General features: G+C 37.6%; 1 protein-coding gene across 6 annotated transcripts in view; it reads left to right on the top strand.

The window, feature by feature from the left end:
* Positions 1–17,423, top strand: part of CLCN3 (chloride voltage-gated channel 3) — a 54,207-nt gene that overhangs the window by 10,702 nt on the left and 26,082 nt on the right. For 2 of the 6 annotated variants that reach the window (XM_068137122.1, XM_068137120.1), the window contains exon 1: positions 11,790–11,965. The exons of the other annotated variants lie outside the window; for them this stretch is intronic. In XM_068137122.1, coding sequence (XP_067993223.1) covers positions 11,884–11,965 — 82 coding nt within the window. In that variant the 5' untranslated portion in view covers positions 11,790–11,883. Of the gene's footprint in view, positions 1–11,789; positions 11,966–17,423 lie in introns of those variants that run through there. 6 annotated transcript variants of the gene reach the window in all.

Raw genomic sequence — 17,423 nt, 5'->3', positions numbered from 1 at the left:
TGCAGAGGCATTAGATCTAACTATGTGCTCTAACTGGTCAACCCTGCCACAGTCAGGAGCCTTGTTTAAACAGATAGTTTCTGTGTTAAGTGTATAGGGCTGGAAGAATTTATGAGCCTGGTTTCTTAGCAACATGAATAAAACGGCAATAACATATCTGTACTTAAAATCATTGTGCAAATAATGTAGTTAAATTGAAAGCTGCATAGCTGCAAATTGTAAGCTTGGAGTGTAAATGAGCACAGACATGAATGTATCCAGCCTGGATAAGTTGCCATGGACAATAGTGTGTTCATCATAAATTTACAGTTTATGTTGTGAAATGAAGAATTACAGATTTTTTAGAAAATCAAAGCCATGCAGTGCGGACAAAATGAAGGATTCTGAAATTATCTTTGTTTTCCTCCTTTTTTGCCTCATGAAAATTAAATTGTACATATATTACGCAGATACAAAAAGAGCAATATGGAATTTATAAAGTCTTTTTTTTTTCTCCCTCGTGAAGAGGATGGAGATTAACAGAATTCTGCTTCTTTTAGTAGACTTGATAAATCCCTTGGCTGTTAGGCCAGAAATTCTGTGCAGCACAGCCATTCACATTATCACTCATATTCAAGCACTTAACTGAAACTTACAAAGCTGTTGAGGCTTTATTCAATGGTGAATACGCCTTCTGTTGAAAACGTGTGGAAATTGGGTGATATTGGGAAAGAATACTAATAGTATATGCTACTGTCTTAAGTTATAGGGAACTAAACAAGTGAATGTTGACTGGAACTCAAAAGACTTCAGAAAGTCTTATCATGTATACTTTAAGGTATCTTTAATATTTAGTTGATAGAGATTTACCTTCCAGTGTCCACTTTGATTTGTGATTTTAATAGTTTTGTGTAGTTCCATCTGGGGGTTTCACCATTATGTTAGAAACAATGCTGTACAACAGTCTTGTTTCTCTTAATGCCATCTGAAAGCATGTGTGTTACCTGTCCTTCACTGTGTCATCTGGAAAGGTTACAGAAATTGTGAGTGTGTAGTATAGACTAAATACGTGTGTGCATAGTGATCATATCATAATTACCTATATAGTATATATGTCTGTTATGTTCTTCTCTAGCTGTTTTCTTTTTGTTTAAGTTTCAGACTTTTAGTGGAGCATTATGAATACCAAGCAGGTATCATGAAATTGTAAATTCTTTGAGCGTTGTGTGTTTTATCATGCTAAATAATTGAATTACAGTGCAGATGGAGGCTGCAATGGCTTGCATCAAAGCATTGCCAGGAATGGATACTATCTCTCAGGTTTGGTCAAACATGCTTTTATGGCTTATCAAAATCAGTATCTTTGTAGTAGTGAAGTTCCCCTATCAAACTGCTGTCTAATGAGAAGTATGGTGATACTATACTGGTAACAGGTATCTGCTTCTTGGAAGGGAGGATGTCTTGCCAGTACTTGAACATGGAATGTACAAGCATGGATGCAATCTGTGGAGCTCGTTTTCATGGTGGCATATCTTTGTTTTGGTTTTAGACTTTGCTCTATTTCTTGCTAAGTCAATTTAAATACATTATACTTACCATTGAGAAGCTATCAGTTCTTCAATATTGAAGTCATATAAGCTGATATTTGCTGCTTTAACTTTTATAGGAATAAATCAATACAATTTATTTTTTTTAAATGTTACACTAGGATGGGTCATTGCTTTCCATGACTTAAGGGAATATTTTTTTTTTTTTTTAATACAGAAGTGAAGCTTCCAGAGTTGAAATACCTAGTCAAATTAATATTTTACCAGAGGAATATAAATGAGAAGATAATGTCTAATACATTATTATTCTCTCAGCATAGACTTGTGTTGGCTTGCTTCTGAAGTCTGAGAGAGACACAATTCTTTGCTGCTGGCTGAACCTAAGGGACTTTAACGTCTCTCCTAAGAAGAAAGACAGAGAGAACTGGGGCTGCTTAATCCTGAGAACGCTGAGAGGGGATCTTGTTAATATCCATAAATATCTGAGGGGTGGGTGTCAAGATGAAGGTGCCAGTTTCTTTTTGGTGGTGCCAGTAATAGGACAAGAAACTGTGTGTAGAAGGTGGATCACAGGAAGTTCCACCTCAGTATGGGGAGAAACTCATTACTTGGAGTGTGCCAGAGCATTGGAACAGGCTGCCCAGGGAGATTGTGGAATCGTCTCCTCTGGAGACGTTCAAAGCCCACCTGGATGCATTCCAGTGTGTCTTGCCCTAGGTGATCCTGCTTTGACAGCAGGGTTGGACTAGATGACCTCCAGAGGTCCCTCCCAGCTCCTAACATTCTGTGTATGATTCAATGATTCAAACCTCTTCTTGTTGTGAGTCAGGGTTAGCCAGCTGTTGAGTTAAAACTGGGAGATCTTAATAATTTTGCTCAGAATTGAGGGCTCTTTGTATGATGTAAGGGAGGACTGCATCAGTCTGTACTGTATTTGTTAAAAAGTTTAACTGTAGGGCAAGCTCAGTAGGAGGTGGATTTTTGTGATGTCAGACTGCAAATGTTTCAAGGCACTGACTAATCAGATGATTAAACCTTATTTGTAGTAAAAATTGTTTGCAAACAAATGATCTCACTAGTGTTTACATCTCAAGGTACTTTGTCTGTAGGAGTCAGAGTCCTGAAAAAGCTGGGTGTTCTTAATAGCTATTTCTGCTTCAGTTGGAGGAGCATGGTTGCTTATATTGTGGCTTCACTGTGGAGACAGTTTGCAGTCTGGCATATGGTGTTAGCATAAAATTGGCAATAGTTAACCTTAATATGACAACCTGTAAACTGGTAATTCAAAAACTGCTGCTACAGCCACTACTATCTCCTTGCAATGATGGCAGAGCCACTAAAAAACACAATATGTCAAAAGTTTGTGTTGTAAAACACTGCATCTCTCCTCAGCTGGCCTTACCCATGAGTTAGAGTCCCTCACCTGAATCCATTTTTGGCACTCTGAATACTGGCATTTAAAATGTGATAGAGTCAACAAATATGGCATTTTCTGACGAACAGAGTGTAATTTTCAACAAGTGCAGGTAGTCTTTTAGAATCAAGGAATTCATACCTCATCAGAGGTTAATCATTCAAGCAAGACTTAGCCATAGTTATTGTTCCAAATGACACAAGAATGTTCTTTCATATGTATGCTTGTTTCTATTTAGCTATCACAATTTATAAAGAAAAGAAAGAATGCAAATAAAATAATAACTTATCTCCTGCATAAAGGACTTAAGTTCCTGTTATATTCTCTGTGTGGAAATCACATTAGTAGATACTTCCTGTCTACTGCAGATAATACAAAGAAGTATATTCCAAGTAATTTTGTACCATTGGCATTGTTTGTGTTATCCATGTTGCACAAAACTGATTTGACTGAACAGTCATGATGACAGTTTCACCTATCTCCTCAGTTACGTGCAGCCTGTTTTCCAAGATAGCATTTGCATTAAAGGTCTCATTGTTCTCAAGTAAGGAATATATTCACTCACAAGTGATGTTATACAAATTGGAGCATGATTTACTCTGATCACAGGGGCAAGCATGAAGTGCAGCTGGTTTATTTTGAGTAGTTAAATTGTTAGTAACGGGTTATCTTCTTTTTCTTTTCTGTTGAATTGTATTTAGAGCTACAGACATTTTGCTTGTGTTCTATAGTACTAATGCAGCTGAACACAGGGTATCGGATAATACGGATCCATATTTGCTTTTGCTTTTCTATTAGTGTTGTGTTAATTTAGTCCATTTATCTGGAATAGAATGTATATGTTATGTTTGCATGAGTAACTGAGTTAATTAACAAAGTTACTCCTTAAAGGATTTCCAAGTTCTTGGCAGAAAACAAAAATAGACTTGGAAGATTCTTAGGTTATGGGTAAAAAAATGTTTTATCTTAGTTTCTGGGTGTAATTTTTAAACTGAGTGAGTTGCAGGTGTTTCTTTTGCATCTTACCTGTTTATCATGACAGTGATTTTTCCTGAATTCTGATGTTTCGGTGTTTGTTTTGTCATTTGGGTTTTTTAAAAATAATTCTTGTCCAAACTGAAAAATTAACTTGATATTGTTTGAGTTGGAACAGCCTGTCATGATGATACGGTGATAATATTTTCAGCCTTCAGATTTTACCTGGATCGGTGTGGCATTAGACTTTGTGAGGTTCAGAAGTTATGGTAGTGTGGATGTGGAGTTTTAGTAACCAGTTTGGTGCTTACCTTCTTAAGCATTTTGAACCAAATACTGACCATTTCAGTTTCTCACAAATGCCATGGCTGCTTCTTTGAAGACTTTTTTTTTTTTTAATAGTATGAGAGAACTGTGTTAGTTTTAAAACCTTACCCATAGCAGTCCTTTAGTGGTCTCACCAGTCTTTCTTGACAAAGTTATATTTGCAAATTAGATTTTATCATTTTCCAAAACACAAGCATCTCCATTTCCAGCCTGATACTTTGAAAGAAGACGAATTCTAATACTAGTAACCCATTGTCTCCATCTTTCTGATAGTATATAGTTTTGTTGTTTCCTTTCTGCAGTTCTGTTGAAGTGCTTAAGACACGTTGGCTTTGTTAACAGATGCTGCTAAGGCAGTGCTGATTTTACAGCCTGGTGTAGTGCTACTATTATGTATTTCTCCCAGGCATACTGTATGAATAGTGTAAGACGAAGGAATGAAAGCAGAGGAAATTTGATGGCATGTATGTAGAAAGAAGAATCTGAAGTGTACAGTAACATAATTTAGTCTGTTTGTAAATTCTTTATGTAGTAAGTAAACATTTTTCACTACAGCTTTAATAATATTTCATTTATTCATTTTACCTTTGATTTGTTCTCTCAAGTCAACCATAGGAAGGAGTTACAATTTTAACCAAATTGGTATCAGGCTGCACTTGTTTTCTACGTTCGAGAATATCTTGCTCACTATCGTTTTTAAGCTGAAAGCTTTTTCTCTGCTTGGATTAAACAGAAATCTTATTCTAAAAGAGGATATCATGATGTCCCTGAAACGCAAGAACAGCTATATTGGGTCAAACCACAAATCCACCTAGCTCCGCATCCTGCCTCTGACAGGGGTCAGAAGTCAGTGCTTTAGGAAGCGTAAGTTACAGGCTAAGTGATAGGTGTCCAATTACTCGTACAGCAGTTTTGTATGGCTGAGGGCCTCTCTCAATTGAGTAAGGGGTTTTAAAGTTTTAGTCCTTATCAGTGCATTTTTTTCCCAATGACATTTTCTTGAAGCAATTCTTTAGAGTTTGCCAAAGGATGGTGTGGTTACTAACAGCTTAGCTACATTTTATGTGAAGAACCAGCTTTTCTTTATTTTGAACTGAAGTCCAGGTATAAATAGTGCTGAGAACAGCTCTAACTTGCCAGTCTTGCCTAGGAAAACACCAACCTATGTGTTAGTGCGGGCTGACACGTTCCTTGTCACTCACCCTTAGACAGCATAAATGCTTAAGCTTTTTTTTTTTTCCTGTTGTTGCTAGTTGCAGCTGTGAAAAAATCTTTTTGCTGATACAGAGGGGTTTTAGGGGGTATTATTAGCTTATGGAAATGAAACTGCTGTTGATAAAAAAAGGTTTGATATGGAACTAGGACAGGGTGACCTGAAACTAGAGTGACTTCACTGTCTTGCCCAATACACATACTCTGGTAAGGCCTGTAGCATAGTGCTGGCACTATGAGAGGTGGTAGTTCCTTTTCCACTTTCAAGAGGAAAAAGAATCAGGATTAAAATCCCAAATTTCCCATCAAAATAATTCCATCAAAGCAGTGGTTCAATTACAGCAAATCAGTAAGCAGGTGTATCTGTTAATCATCACTGAGAGGTATCAAACTATTTACAGCTTATGGTTTGCTGTAGCTATATGTTATATGTAGGTACATTATACATTAATAAAATTTTTTTGTTGTCCTTGCTGTTATTATTTGTAGTGTTCTTGATCCTCTAAAAAATTAAGTATCTTAAGAGCTCTCTTGTTAAAGTGGATGATTAAAATTTTATTTCCATTGCTGCTTACCTCTTTCCATCCCCAGTTTTCTCTTTTACAGGTTAAGGACTTCTGGTTTGATCAGTTGGACCTTGCAACTATGCCATGCTTTGGTCCTTTTTAGTACCTCTTACTGAACCTTTTCTGATAAATTAAAGTTAAGGAAGGGATAAAAATGCAGCATTTTGGAGATGACCATATCATGGAAATAGAGTAGCAAGTCTTACTTTGACAGTTACTAAACATTGAGTTTATAGTTTCATGGAATTCAAATATACCTGACATAGTATTATGCATTAATAACATATAAAACTGCTATTGACACTATATTCACACATCTTATGTTTGTATGGAGAAGATGTAATGTTTTTGCAGAGTGGAAGCTTAATATAATGACGTATCTAGGGAGAAACACATATCAGTGCTGTACTTGTATCCCCAGCACATAGTTTCAACAGTAAGTTGGAAATAGTGGCCAAAAATAAACAACACTAAAACAGAATAAGGGTGATCTAGCAGATAAATTAATATAAGGAGATAGATTTTAGGTACAGAATGAACTCAGTAGCAGAATTTTGGCTAGTCCTGGAAAAGGAAAAAGTAAACTTTAGGAAAGCTGCTAAGTAAACCAGGATCTCTCGTACTAAGGATGCTGAAAGTTCTTGTTGATGAGTTTTAATTACAGTGTTAGCACATTGGAATGTAAGGAAAAGTCACATATGCACAGGTGAAAATACAGCAGGACCTGAAAAGAACAAGAGAATAGATAGAAAGGAGTTAAGAGGCTCTTTGAGACTCAAAGTAACTTACATCCAGCAAATAGCCTGCTTTTCTTTCCAAGTCCTCTTCTCATGACTGGTAGAGTAAAAGTCATTTTTTATGTCAATGTAAAGCTGACTAACTTAAAAAAAACCCAACCACAACAACAACAATTAAAAAAAACCCAAACCCAGCCCCAAACCCAGCAAAAACAATGGGAAAACCCAACCTCTCATAGCTGTTAGCTATATATATATATAGTCTGTTGGTATCAAGGATTTTCTTCCAGCATGGTTGGGCTAAAGATGAGGAGTATGATGGCAAACATGTGAAAGAAGTGAAAAGAAAACCAAAAAGAGTAATCATGTCTTCAGTGTTTTGGACCTAAATGTCAAAGTAGTCTTTCAGGAGCGAACATATGGAGGTTTTTTCTAGTTTATTTTTGGTCTTCAGTGTTAATGCTGCATCATTATTTCATTTTCTTCCTTTTTTTTTTTTTTTTTCTATTAATTTCTTTCTTCACCTGTCCTAAAGTTTTGCATGGCAGGGAGAAGCCTTCACTTGCATTTCCCTGATTCACAGTGAAGGTTCAGCTAGCCTGGAGGAAGTCAGCCTCAGAAATGATTACACAACGTGCTTGTGGCTATATGACCTGTTCTGCTGCATTCTGTTTGCTGGTTGGATTTGACTTCAATTACCATTTTCCTTCTCTGGACAGCAAGTAAAAGCACCATTGGAAGTTGTACAATATTACAGAAAAATAATTCAAGAACCTGTGATCAGCTGGTGAAGAAGCAAGCTTATTAGGCTAGATTCTAGAATAAAGTGTTCTCTGCTAGGTGAAATGGTATGAGTGGAATTAACTAATTTGTGGAAGACAAATGGTTATGGGGAAAAAAAGCCCCTGTGATTAGTAGCTTCTTTTTTTTCCTTTTTATGTCTAATAAAATGCAAATTAAAAAATCATGCTGTTTATTGCTACTAAATGCATTCCTTGTGGGGGGGTGGGGTTGACTCTTCAAGGCCTGAACTAATCAACAGCATAGGTTACAAATTTGGTTTTTTCTGCTTTTATACTTAGTCTGCAATTTTTCCTGTCATTGTCTGTCTGTCCGTTGAGGCTTTTGATGAGGTGGCAATAGAAACAGCTTAAAGGAATGTGTTTATAGCCCAATACAGAGCTGAGAACCTCTTGCAAACACCACTGTGATCAAGCACAGAGTTCTGTGTAATGCTGATGAATGAATGAAGTTTGGGACTCCATAATTTAAGATTTTAAAAACAATATTTTTTCCCCAGTGTAATAATTTGAAGCCACATGTAGCTGAACTTTTTTCCCCCCTCTCTTTTCTGACATTGCATCTTTGATCCTGGATCCTGTTGGTACTGAAGCTGGTAGAAGAACATTTGTCCTCCTTTTATCATCTTTAGTGTTCTCAGTGCTGACCCTGTTTAACCTAGATTTTGTGATTGTTGTGTGATTCTATGCAGAATGAACAAATTCAGACTGAAGGCACTACAAATTCAGTAAGCTGAGTAAGAGAAGTCAAGATGGTGGAGGGATTAGATGAGCTTAATTACTTCACATAGATCAAGAAAAGGGTAAATTAAAGAATAAACTGGAAAAAAAAGACAGGACAGTAAAGCTCTTTGAGGAGTGCTCTATTATGTAGCATTTTTTCAAGATAACATTTCCAGCTCTGCTGAAGGAGAAGCCTTAGTTTTGAGTAATAATAGCAAAGAAAATGGCAGTTAGGGGTTGCCAAAATCTTTTGCATCAGTTACACCAACATTTGTAATTATCAGACACATTTTTGTCATCTCTTGTTACTTTAATGAAACCATTCAGTATCCCAAAGCTTACATTCAGAATTTCATGAAAGGCTTACTTACATTTTCATTAACTGATGCAATGGAATTGCACATTCTGTTACTGAAATAAACCAAATAATTGAGAGAATGCATTTGGTTTATATGCAGCGATGTTCTTCACTCTCTTCCTTAAACCTAGCTTACTTTTTAATATGAAATGATGGAGTAGTGCTTTAGAATTAAGGTCCTCCATCTAGCCTTGGGTAAGCAGGCTGTCATATGTCTGTGATACTCCTCTTTGCCTCTGTTACCTCAAAATACCTCTTCCTGGATGTTTCTCATTTGTTCTTAACATTTTCAGATACTTCTAAGTGTTTTTCTTTCTGTAAAAGGGAAAAGATAAGGTATGGAGAGAGGATTAATAAATTTTCTTCTCAATTCTTAGTAGATTTAAAGGTGTGTAATCCATATACATTGTGATATTTCTAAAACAATGGTCTAAAAGCCCTTTTCTGCAGAGATAGATGCATCTCAGCAGTGTGTGCCCATTGAGAACAATAAGAGCTTTCACACATGGTGATTTGACCATGGAGTTTTTTTGGAGGGGATTGAGGCCTTAGTCTGTAATTAGTGTGATGAAATCTCCTTGAAAGCAAGATTGTATGTAAACCTGCTGTTCATGAGCTCTGTGTACTAAATTGGCCACTTCAAAGCTTTCTCAGTCACTGAAAATAAGGCCAAGTTTAGGCTTTACAACAAGGTTCCTAATGTTATGTGCACCATAACACCTAAAATAGTTATTGAAATGGTGTCTCTAGTTAACTATGATTTTGAAATTTGCTGTATTTCACAACAGAAATAATTGACATACTCTTTTGAATATAAACCTGTCAGTTAAAGACATATGCCATTTCAGATCAGATAGCAAAAGAGTAATTTGGAAACATTAAATAGTGTAAACTTTAAAAAAAAAACACCATGGCTTAACTAGGTTAGGTTATCATGCATAGTACCTCACCCTCCTGCTTGAAAGCCTCCACATTTCATGCTGCTGGAAAGGGAATACACACAGTGGTAGTGGTTATGAACAAAGGAGAACACAAGCCTATGGTAATTGAGAAGGGAAAATGACTGTTCTGCTTTTTAAGAGTAGACAAAGGACTGTATTTGGCAGCCAGTCTATAAGCAGTGACGTTGGAAGAAGAGCTGTTGCAATTTTCAATTAAGTGGGCTCTTGAAATTGTATGTAGCAAATATGAAGTTGTATCTGTTTTAGAATGCAGACTTTTTAGCATTCTTTTCCCTTATATCTAAAGTGTATCAGAAATGCCCTCCCACTAGTTGCACTTTATTTTTTTATAACTCTGAGTGTTAGACTTGCACAGACATTTTGCATTTGCCTTAGTTGAATAAACAAATTTAAGCCAACCAGTTTGCCATTTCTTTGCTATGACTGATTTTTATCATCAGTTCTAAAACATTGTGGCATTGGCGTATAAAAGATATAACTTCCTTAAGAACAGTCTTGGAAAATTATCTAAGAAACAAATGCATTTGAAAACTTGTGTTTGTCTGTCATGCTTTCAGATGTGGAAAAGCATACATAATAAAATCAATTCCTGTATGAGTGAAACTGTGGTGCTGGAGATGTGCAGTACTCTCAGCTTTGCTAAGCCTGGATGCTCTAAGTAATAAGTGGGACCCCTCATGCAAATTGTGTATGTTGTTGTGTATGCACATATACAAGATATGTTAGGGTTAGACTGAGGCTATGATGACTTGCATATCCATTTTCAGCTCTGGAGAGCTTTTTTGTTGTTTTGTTTTCCTTTTATGCAGCTTGACAAATAGGAATCTCTTAAGCAATAATGTAGTTAATGTATGACACATTTTACTGAAGAGGAACACTTAAAACAACAGGGAGTAACAGATCAGGAAACAATTTTGTATTACTTGCTGGAAGGGAAGAAAAGGAAAAACAATATGCACATTTTACATATGCATTCCCTTATAACTGAACTATGGAAATTGTGTAAAATAGTTTTCTTATCAGTACTTGCAAAATAAAGCCAGTACAAGATCATACAGTAAACCTAAAGTAATGTATGGGTTACATAATAACGTCTGTTTCAAATGCAGGCAATTATGTAGTCAGTTGAAGATTTCCTGTCTTTAGATTCTGGTTATTTGAAGTGCTTGGGTTTTGCTATAACTGTAACAGTCACTGATTATGTATCCCTTGAATGCCTTGATTAGCGTTCATGTGGGTTGTTGCCTATTTTGGGTATGTGACTTTTAAAGCGCTTGTACTGTTTTGTCAGTGATTTGAAGCAAGCTGAAGTATTGTCTTGTGTTGTAGTATGTTTGACCCTCCCGCCCCCCCCAGTCGTTTTCCTATGTATGTTATGCAGTTGTAATTATCACTAAAAAAAAGGAGACGCCAGACCATTGTTACATATGCAATTAAACTTTTGGTTATATAGGTTCAAATCTGATACTCACTGCTGTAGAACTGAACATTCTACATCATGAATGGTTGGAGGAAGGAAAGGGGACAGTGAAAGTTAGGTACGCTAAGCCAGTGGAGCAGAGCGGTTGGCTTGTAGCAAGTTACACTCTTCTTCCTTGGGGGTAATAATTATGGTATTTGAAAAGAGTAAATAAAAATTACTCTGAGACAGGCGTCCCCTCCCACCAGTGGTAACGCATGAATTTTGCCTTCTAAATGCGGTTGTGTTAGAAGTTCCTGCTGGTGTGGCTTTAGCAGGCTGAACAAAACAATTGCAGACAGAGATTTTTGCGGGTTTGCTTTTCTAATGGAGCCGGTAACGCCACTGTTCGCTTACTGCAAGGGCGGCCTGTCCTGGCAGCTGCACTCGTGCATGCGAACTTCTGTGTGTCTGGCCCCACGGCGCCTTCCTTTGACACCGAAGCCGTAGGACGGGCCGGGGTGTGCCCCTCCCGTAAGTTGGAAACGGTTCTTTATTGCGTTCCTCTTCCCGCCACCAGTAAAGCGCGTTGCTGTCTTTTCTCGGGCGGACGCGGCAATCCGCAGCAATAAGCGCTGCGGCCGGGGCGGGAGGCGCAGGTAGCGGGGCCGGTGCCGGGCGGCGGGCGCGGCTCGCACTGACAGGCGCTGGCAGCGGCTGCGGCCGCCCTGCGCTGACATCAGCAGCGGGGCAGAGCCCGGCTCCTGCGGCGGCGCGCAGGCCGGATCCTGGTCAAAGATGGCAGCGTCCCCCGCGGCCGCCCTTGTGTGCGGAGTGCCGCGGCCCCTCTGAGCAGGCAGGCGCGCTACGGGTTAGGCACGTCCATGGATGTCTCTTCTGATCCGTACCTGCCCTACGATGGCGGGGGAGGAGATGGCATTCCGCTCAGGGAGTTGCATAAACGAGGTATGTCGAATTTACGTTTGAGTAGCTTGTTTGCATATCTGGATATGCGAGGCTGCTGTTCAGATATGAAGCAGCGGTGGAAAGGCTTGCTAATGATCGCATTGCTTTGTTTCGCCAGCCTTTGGAGGGAGGAGAATTCAGTTCTGGCTCGTTCCCGTGTTGTCAGTGATTGTTTTCTCTGTGGGCAGATTAGTCCTGCTCCACGTCTCGTCGGCTTGTGACTCCATCTTCGATATGTGGCATTCGTGTCTCTCGCTCTCCCTTTCTTTCTTTTCTTTTCCCCCTTTTTCTTTCTTTATTTTAAATCAGTGAAACTGCCTAGCGCATTGAAATAACACACAGATTGAGTCCGTGACTGGCGATGACCAAATTGGCAAGAGTTTATTAAATCGACTATTTACATGCCTGTGACTAACTTGAATAGGAACAGTGTTTATCTAGTTTTGAAGTTTCCGTATGTGCTTTTAGCCTTGGCTCTTTTTTGACGTCTTTGATACGTGAAGAAAAAGCTCTACAATTGTAACACGTCAGTTACACCAATATTGATGAGCTCTTAAGAAACTCGAGCTTTGTGGTAGGTCCTTTACACTGTTGCTTGCAAGGAAGCAGATTTAAAGAGAAAACGTTGCTATCAGTGTTTGGAGAGGGAAAAAAATCCTCTTTTAAGCTTGCCTTCTGTTTCTTTCTGCGAATTTAAAGCAGAATACCTTCTGTACAGATTTGTTTTTTGCACTGAGAAGCTGTAGTATGTATAAGTAAAGCTAAACCTTCACATACAGAGGATATAAGTAGTTATTAGTGGTTGTTTGGGGTAAATGTGATAAAATCTTTAAACAAAAATAATCTAAATTTGGAAAGCTATCAGCATGTATGGCTGCTGGTGATGGCATTAGAGAGGAAGTAGGCTGAGAATAAAGGTCTGATTTATATACCATTAAGGGCTTTTTCTGTCTGTGTTAGTTTATCGAGTCACCTTTCTGTATATACTCTTAGTTCTATAAATCAGTTCACACCTTTTTTTTTTTTTTTTTGCATCTAGCATTTTTTTTATGTTTTAGTAGTTTACATAAAAGTTGTTTGTTGTCTTTTTATGATTCTTGGAATGTTTTTCAGTTTATGTTAAGAACATCAACAAGCTTGAATACAGCTTAAGGCAAGCAGATTTCATTCTGCCCACATCATTATTATATAGCAACTGATAGATAGTTCTCTAAGGCAGATTTTGGAATAATTTCAAAAAAATCAGGGGTGTTATTTTCTTAGAACATTTGAAGGATGCAAATTTGAGATCTAATTGGTGAAGGAAAGGTGCAATGAAGACAAAGCCAGGCTCTTTTCAGTTGTGCCCAGTGACAGGACCAGAGGCAGTAGGCACAAACTGAAACATGGGAGGTTCTCTATAAACATCAGGAAGCAGTTTTTTATTGAGAGTGACTAGGCCTTGCAACAGTTTGCACAGAGGGGTTGTGAGGTCTCCTTCCATGGAGATATTCAGAAGCTGTCTGGACATGGTCCTGAGAAGCCAGCTGTAGGTGGCCCTGCCTGAGCAGGGGGTTGGACTAGAGGACCTAAGGAGATTCCTTCCAACCATTCTGTGAGTTTAGATTTGTAGATAGATTTAAAGATGAAAACTGGAAAACAGCCTTAATATTACACCTTCAAACTTTTCAAATTATAGTTAGACATTGAAATGTGATTAGGTGTATATTCAAGATTACCAGGCTTTAGATGATTTTACAACACAGAAGTAGATATTTGCAGTGCTTAATAGCATCTGGGGCCTTGGAATATTGCTATTAACCATACAGATTATGAATACTGCAATGAAAACAGTCAAGGGTTCAAATATGTGTGCCCTCTGTGGTGAAGTAGCCAGAGGCCAGAAAGAGAATTTCCAGTTTTGACTTGTCACTTTTGTGTGGTTTCACTGAATTTCATTAGAGCCTATACTTCCTCTATTCTAATACTGGATTTCAAAACCAGTGTTGCTGGTGCTTCTTGGGTTTGCTAATAGTGAGTTTAGATTTAATTAAAACCAAACAAAACCCCCAAAACAACAACAACCCCCCCCCCCCCACCAAAACAACTAAACAAACAGAAAAAACATGCCAAAACAGATGCACCCCAACCCCCCTGAAAACAACAAATAAAAGCAACAAGCAGCAACATGACCCCGACAGTGTTACCACAGTCTTGTCAAGTGCATAGAATTCATAACAAAATTGAGGCTCCAGACCAGTCGGCTCCATAGATTTAATCAAAATTTGTATTTCCTGCTGATTTTCAATACCACAGTAATTTGTTATTGTCATCTAACCATCAAAGTAAGGCTTAGAATACTAGCAGAAAAAATGAGGAATTTAAAGTAAATTCTTGACATATATTTATATTTGTGAGTCCTATCAAAAGATACTAACAAAATTTTTCTTCCTATCATGTAGGTCTCAAAGCATTGTAATAACAGGCTAAGAGAAAATGGATATTTTGAGAAAATGAGCTTAATTGGTAGAGCTTGTGGATTTTTTTTCTCCTTACACACTAACAGATGTGGGGAGAGGTGGTTTTCAGATAGCTTTGGAAGGCAGAGTCCTTACTCTGTCCTGCAGATTAATGTTAGTGTCATGCAAAACTGCTTTGTAACATCAAAGCATTTGAAGCACTAATTGAGTGCGGTGGCATACTCGAAGTGCATGTACCTCAGCAAACATGAAATGAAAGTTCAAATCATTAGGGGTCTTTGAGATTCATTTGACAGCCTTTTCTAACATTCAAGTGTCAGAATTCATTATTATTAAAAGCCTGACCTGTTAGTTTGCAGTAAGATGGTGTTTGTGGGGGTTTTTCTTGGTGCTAATACACTGTGGAATGTCAAATGGAAATTCTAAAATCTGTGTTTATTGTGTGATGGTTATTCATAACTATGTGAAAAAAAATACAGATTTTATTTAATATTTCTTATCAGGAGTTCCTCTTACTTTCTCTGCCCTGAGACTTCTCTTTATGCAGTACTAAATGCACTGTTCCAGACCCCCTTATCCTCTCTGGTACACTAAAATAAAACTGCAGGAACACAGTTCACTTCTTTCTCTGGTAACTAAAAGAGTTAAAAGTATTGCATCTTTCTTCAGAAAGGATTGTAATATCTTTAGTTTGAGTGGCACATATTGTAAGTAACTGACATGTACACTTCTTCATAAGAATGTTTATTATAATAAACCTTATACTGGAATAGATGTTGTGTAAACAGATTGTGTGGCTCAGTTCTTTGCCTTTGGATTATTTTTTGCATCATTGTTGCTAGCTGGACCTTTTTGAACGGTCAAAATTATCAGTATCTTGGTTGTCTTCCAGCCTTTCCACAGACATGCTCATTCTCGTTGATTCCCATTCCCCCTTTTTTTTTCCTGAGTAAGAATCCATTTTATCATTCATTAAAAACTTGAAGTCTAACCAATAGTAGCGGCAGGCTATTAGTTGCAAAGCTTGAGCTTCAGCAAGCATGAAGATAAACTCCCTTTTATTTGTTGCATATACATAAGCATGATTTGAGTTTTAGGTTTAGGAAGTCCACGAGTGAAATTAATGAAATGCTCTTCCACTAATAATCTGCAGTTCAGTCAGTAGCCAGATGTGAAGTTTACATATCTGAAGAGCACATTAAATTTATTGATAACTTAATTACAGTAAACCTGTTATTTTTTTCTCTTTTTTGAGAGAGAAAATAACTCATGGTTTACTATGCACCAGTCATCATTGCATGTAGGTGCAACTCCTGCTGCTTACACTACTGAAAATGGGCAAACCTCTCTTCCCATCTTCACCCCCCAGCACTTCACCTATTATTGTAAGCTATGGGACAGAGGATATTTAGTGATACCCTAGGAACTGTTTGGGTCAGATGCCTGCTGAATTGAGGCCCTCTAAATGGTAAAAGTCACACTTTTGTATTTTAGGCTGCATGTCTGCTTATGGGTTTCTTATGCCCATAAACTTAAGGATTACTAAAAAATCAAAAGCCATTAGAGACTGAAATTCTCGGTGTGATCTTTAAAGTAAATGGGTGCAAAAGTTGTATACACATGCTCAGAGCTAGAGTTTGACCCTGGAATTTTAGTGATAGCAGAGGAAGAGTAATAAAATTAATTTTTTAGACTAATTATGGATTCATGACAGAAAATGCAGTCAAGATGATTACAGTTTTGTAACACAGAGCTCATTGAGAAAAGGCATGACTTGAAGAAACTCAGCATAATTGCAACACTGAATTTTTGCTGCACTTTGGTTTATGTTTCCTAGTATAAAAAAGAGAATAAGGATTTTCAGTTACAGGTTTAACGTATGTGACTTCAGTGGTTAACAGTAAGTACCATGAGAGATGACTATCGTTCTTTGTGGGTAGTTACAGTTTATCTGTCTACCTGTGCTGTGTGACTGCTAAGTTTCTCTATTAGGCACGTATTTCATAATTTTGGAAATAATTTTGAGGTGTATTGTTATCTGAGATATTAGAAAGCCTAATACACAAACCAAGATTATGCCATCCTTGGGCCTGAGTGTGGTCTGATTGAGATAATCATATTAGCAGACATTATTATTACTGTATCCTGTCTTTGCCTTACAAAACAAGGTATCAGTAAGTAGCTCTTAGGTCCATGCAGCAGCAGTGCTGCTTAAAAATCTGATTACCACTATTTCTGTTGTTCTGACTCACAGTGCCTTGGCCACTGTTAGCTTACTTTCCTTTTTTAACATTTGCCTTACCTAACTTTATACCTTCTGGTTTCCCCCTTTCTGCACTGTTCATCTTATATTTAAGATGTAAATTCAGTAGTGCGAGTATCCCTGAAACAGCACGCATACCTGAAGTCTCATTGTAGACATAACCAAGTAAATACAATCCATTCTGCCTTTAGGAGTGCAAGAAAATAAATCTGTAATAATAAAGCCATTTTTTTTCTGCTGCATCATAGAAACAGAAGTGTTTCTTCCATCATAAGTAAAAAGCCAAAGCCATTTATGTCGTTATTTTTAATCTTGCTGTTCACACTGAGCAGTACTTAACCTCTATTTTGCTGTGCATTTGCAGTACAAGCAAAGTTTCAAAAGTCTTCATTTAACTCTGAGGTGCTATTATTCTACTTTCATTTAGTTCTTACTTTTTCAAGGTATTTATAACACAGATCTTAATTATTTTTTTTTTGGCAGAAGAAATGGAGAGGAGGGGATTATCACTCAGTACATTGGTAAAGCATTTTATTTCTTTTCCATGTTCTGCATCTTTCTGTTCCCTATCTATCATGATTTTTCCAGCTGATCTTTTTCAGTTTGTGTACATACAGTTATGTAATTTTTGGATGCATTTTTATTGTAATGCAGAGATGAATTTGTGTTTATAGGCCTTTGATACAGTTTAGAAGAGCCACCTGAAGACACAGACTGACAATTCATTTATATACAA

The sequence above is a fragment of the Melanerpes formicivorus genome, unplaced genomic scaffold, assembly GCF_026170545.1.
Source record: "Melanerpes formicivorus ecotype bairdi unplaced genomic scaffold, bMelFor1.0.p_v2 SCAF_4, whole genome shotgun sequence".
Lineage (NCBI taxonomy): Eukaryota > Metazoa > Chordata > Aves > Piciformes > Picidae > Melanerpes > Melanerpes formicivorus.
The sequence above is the reverse complement of the archived record's forward strand: the minus strand, read 5'-3'. Positions and strand labels throughout refer to the sequence as shown.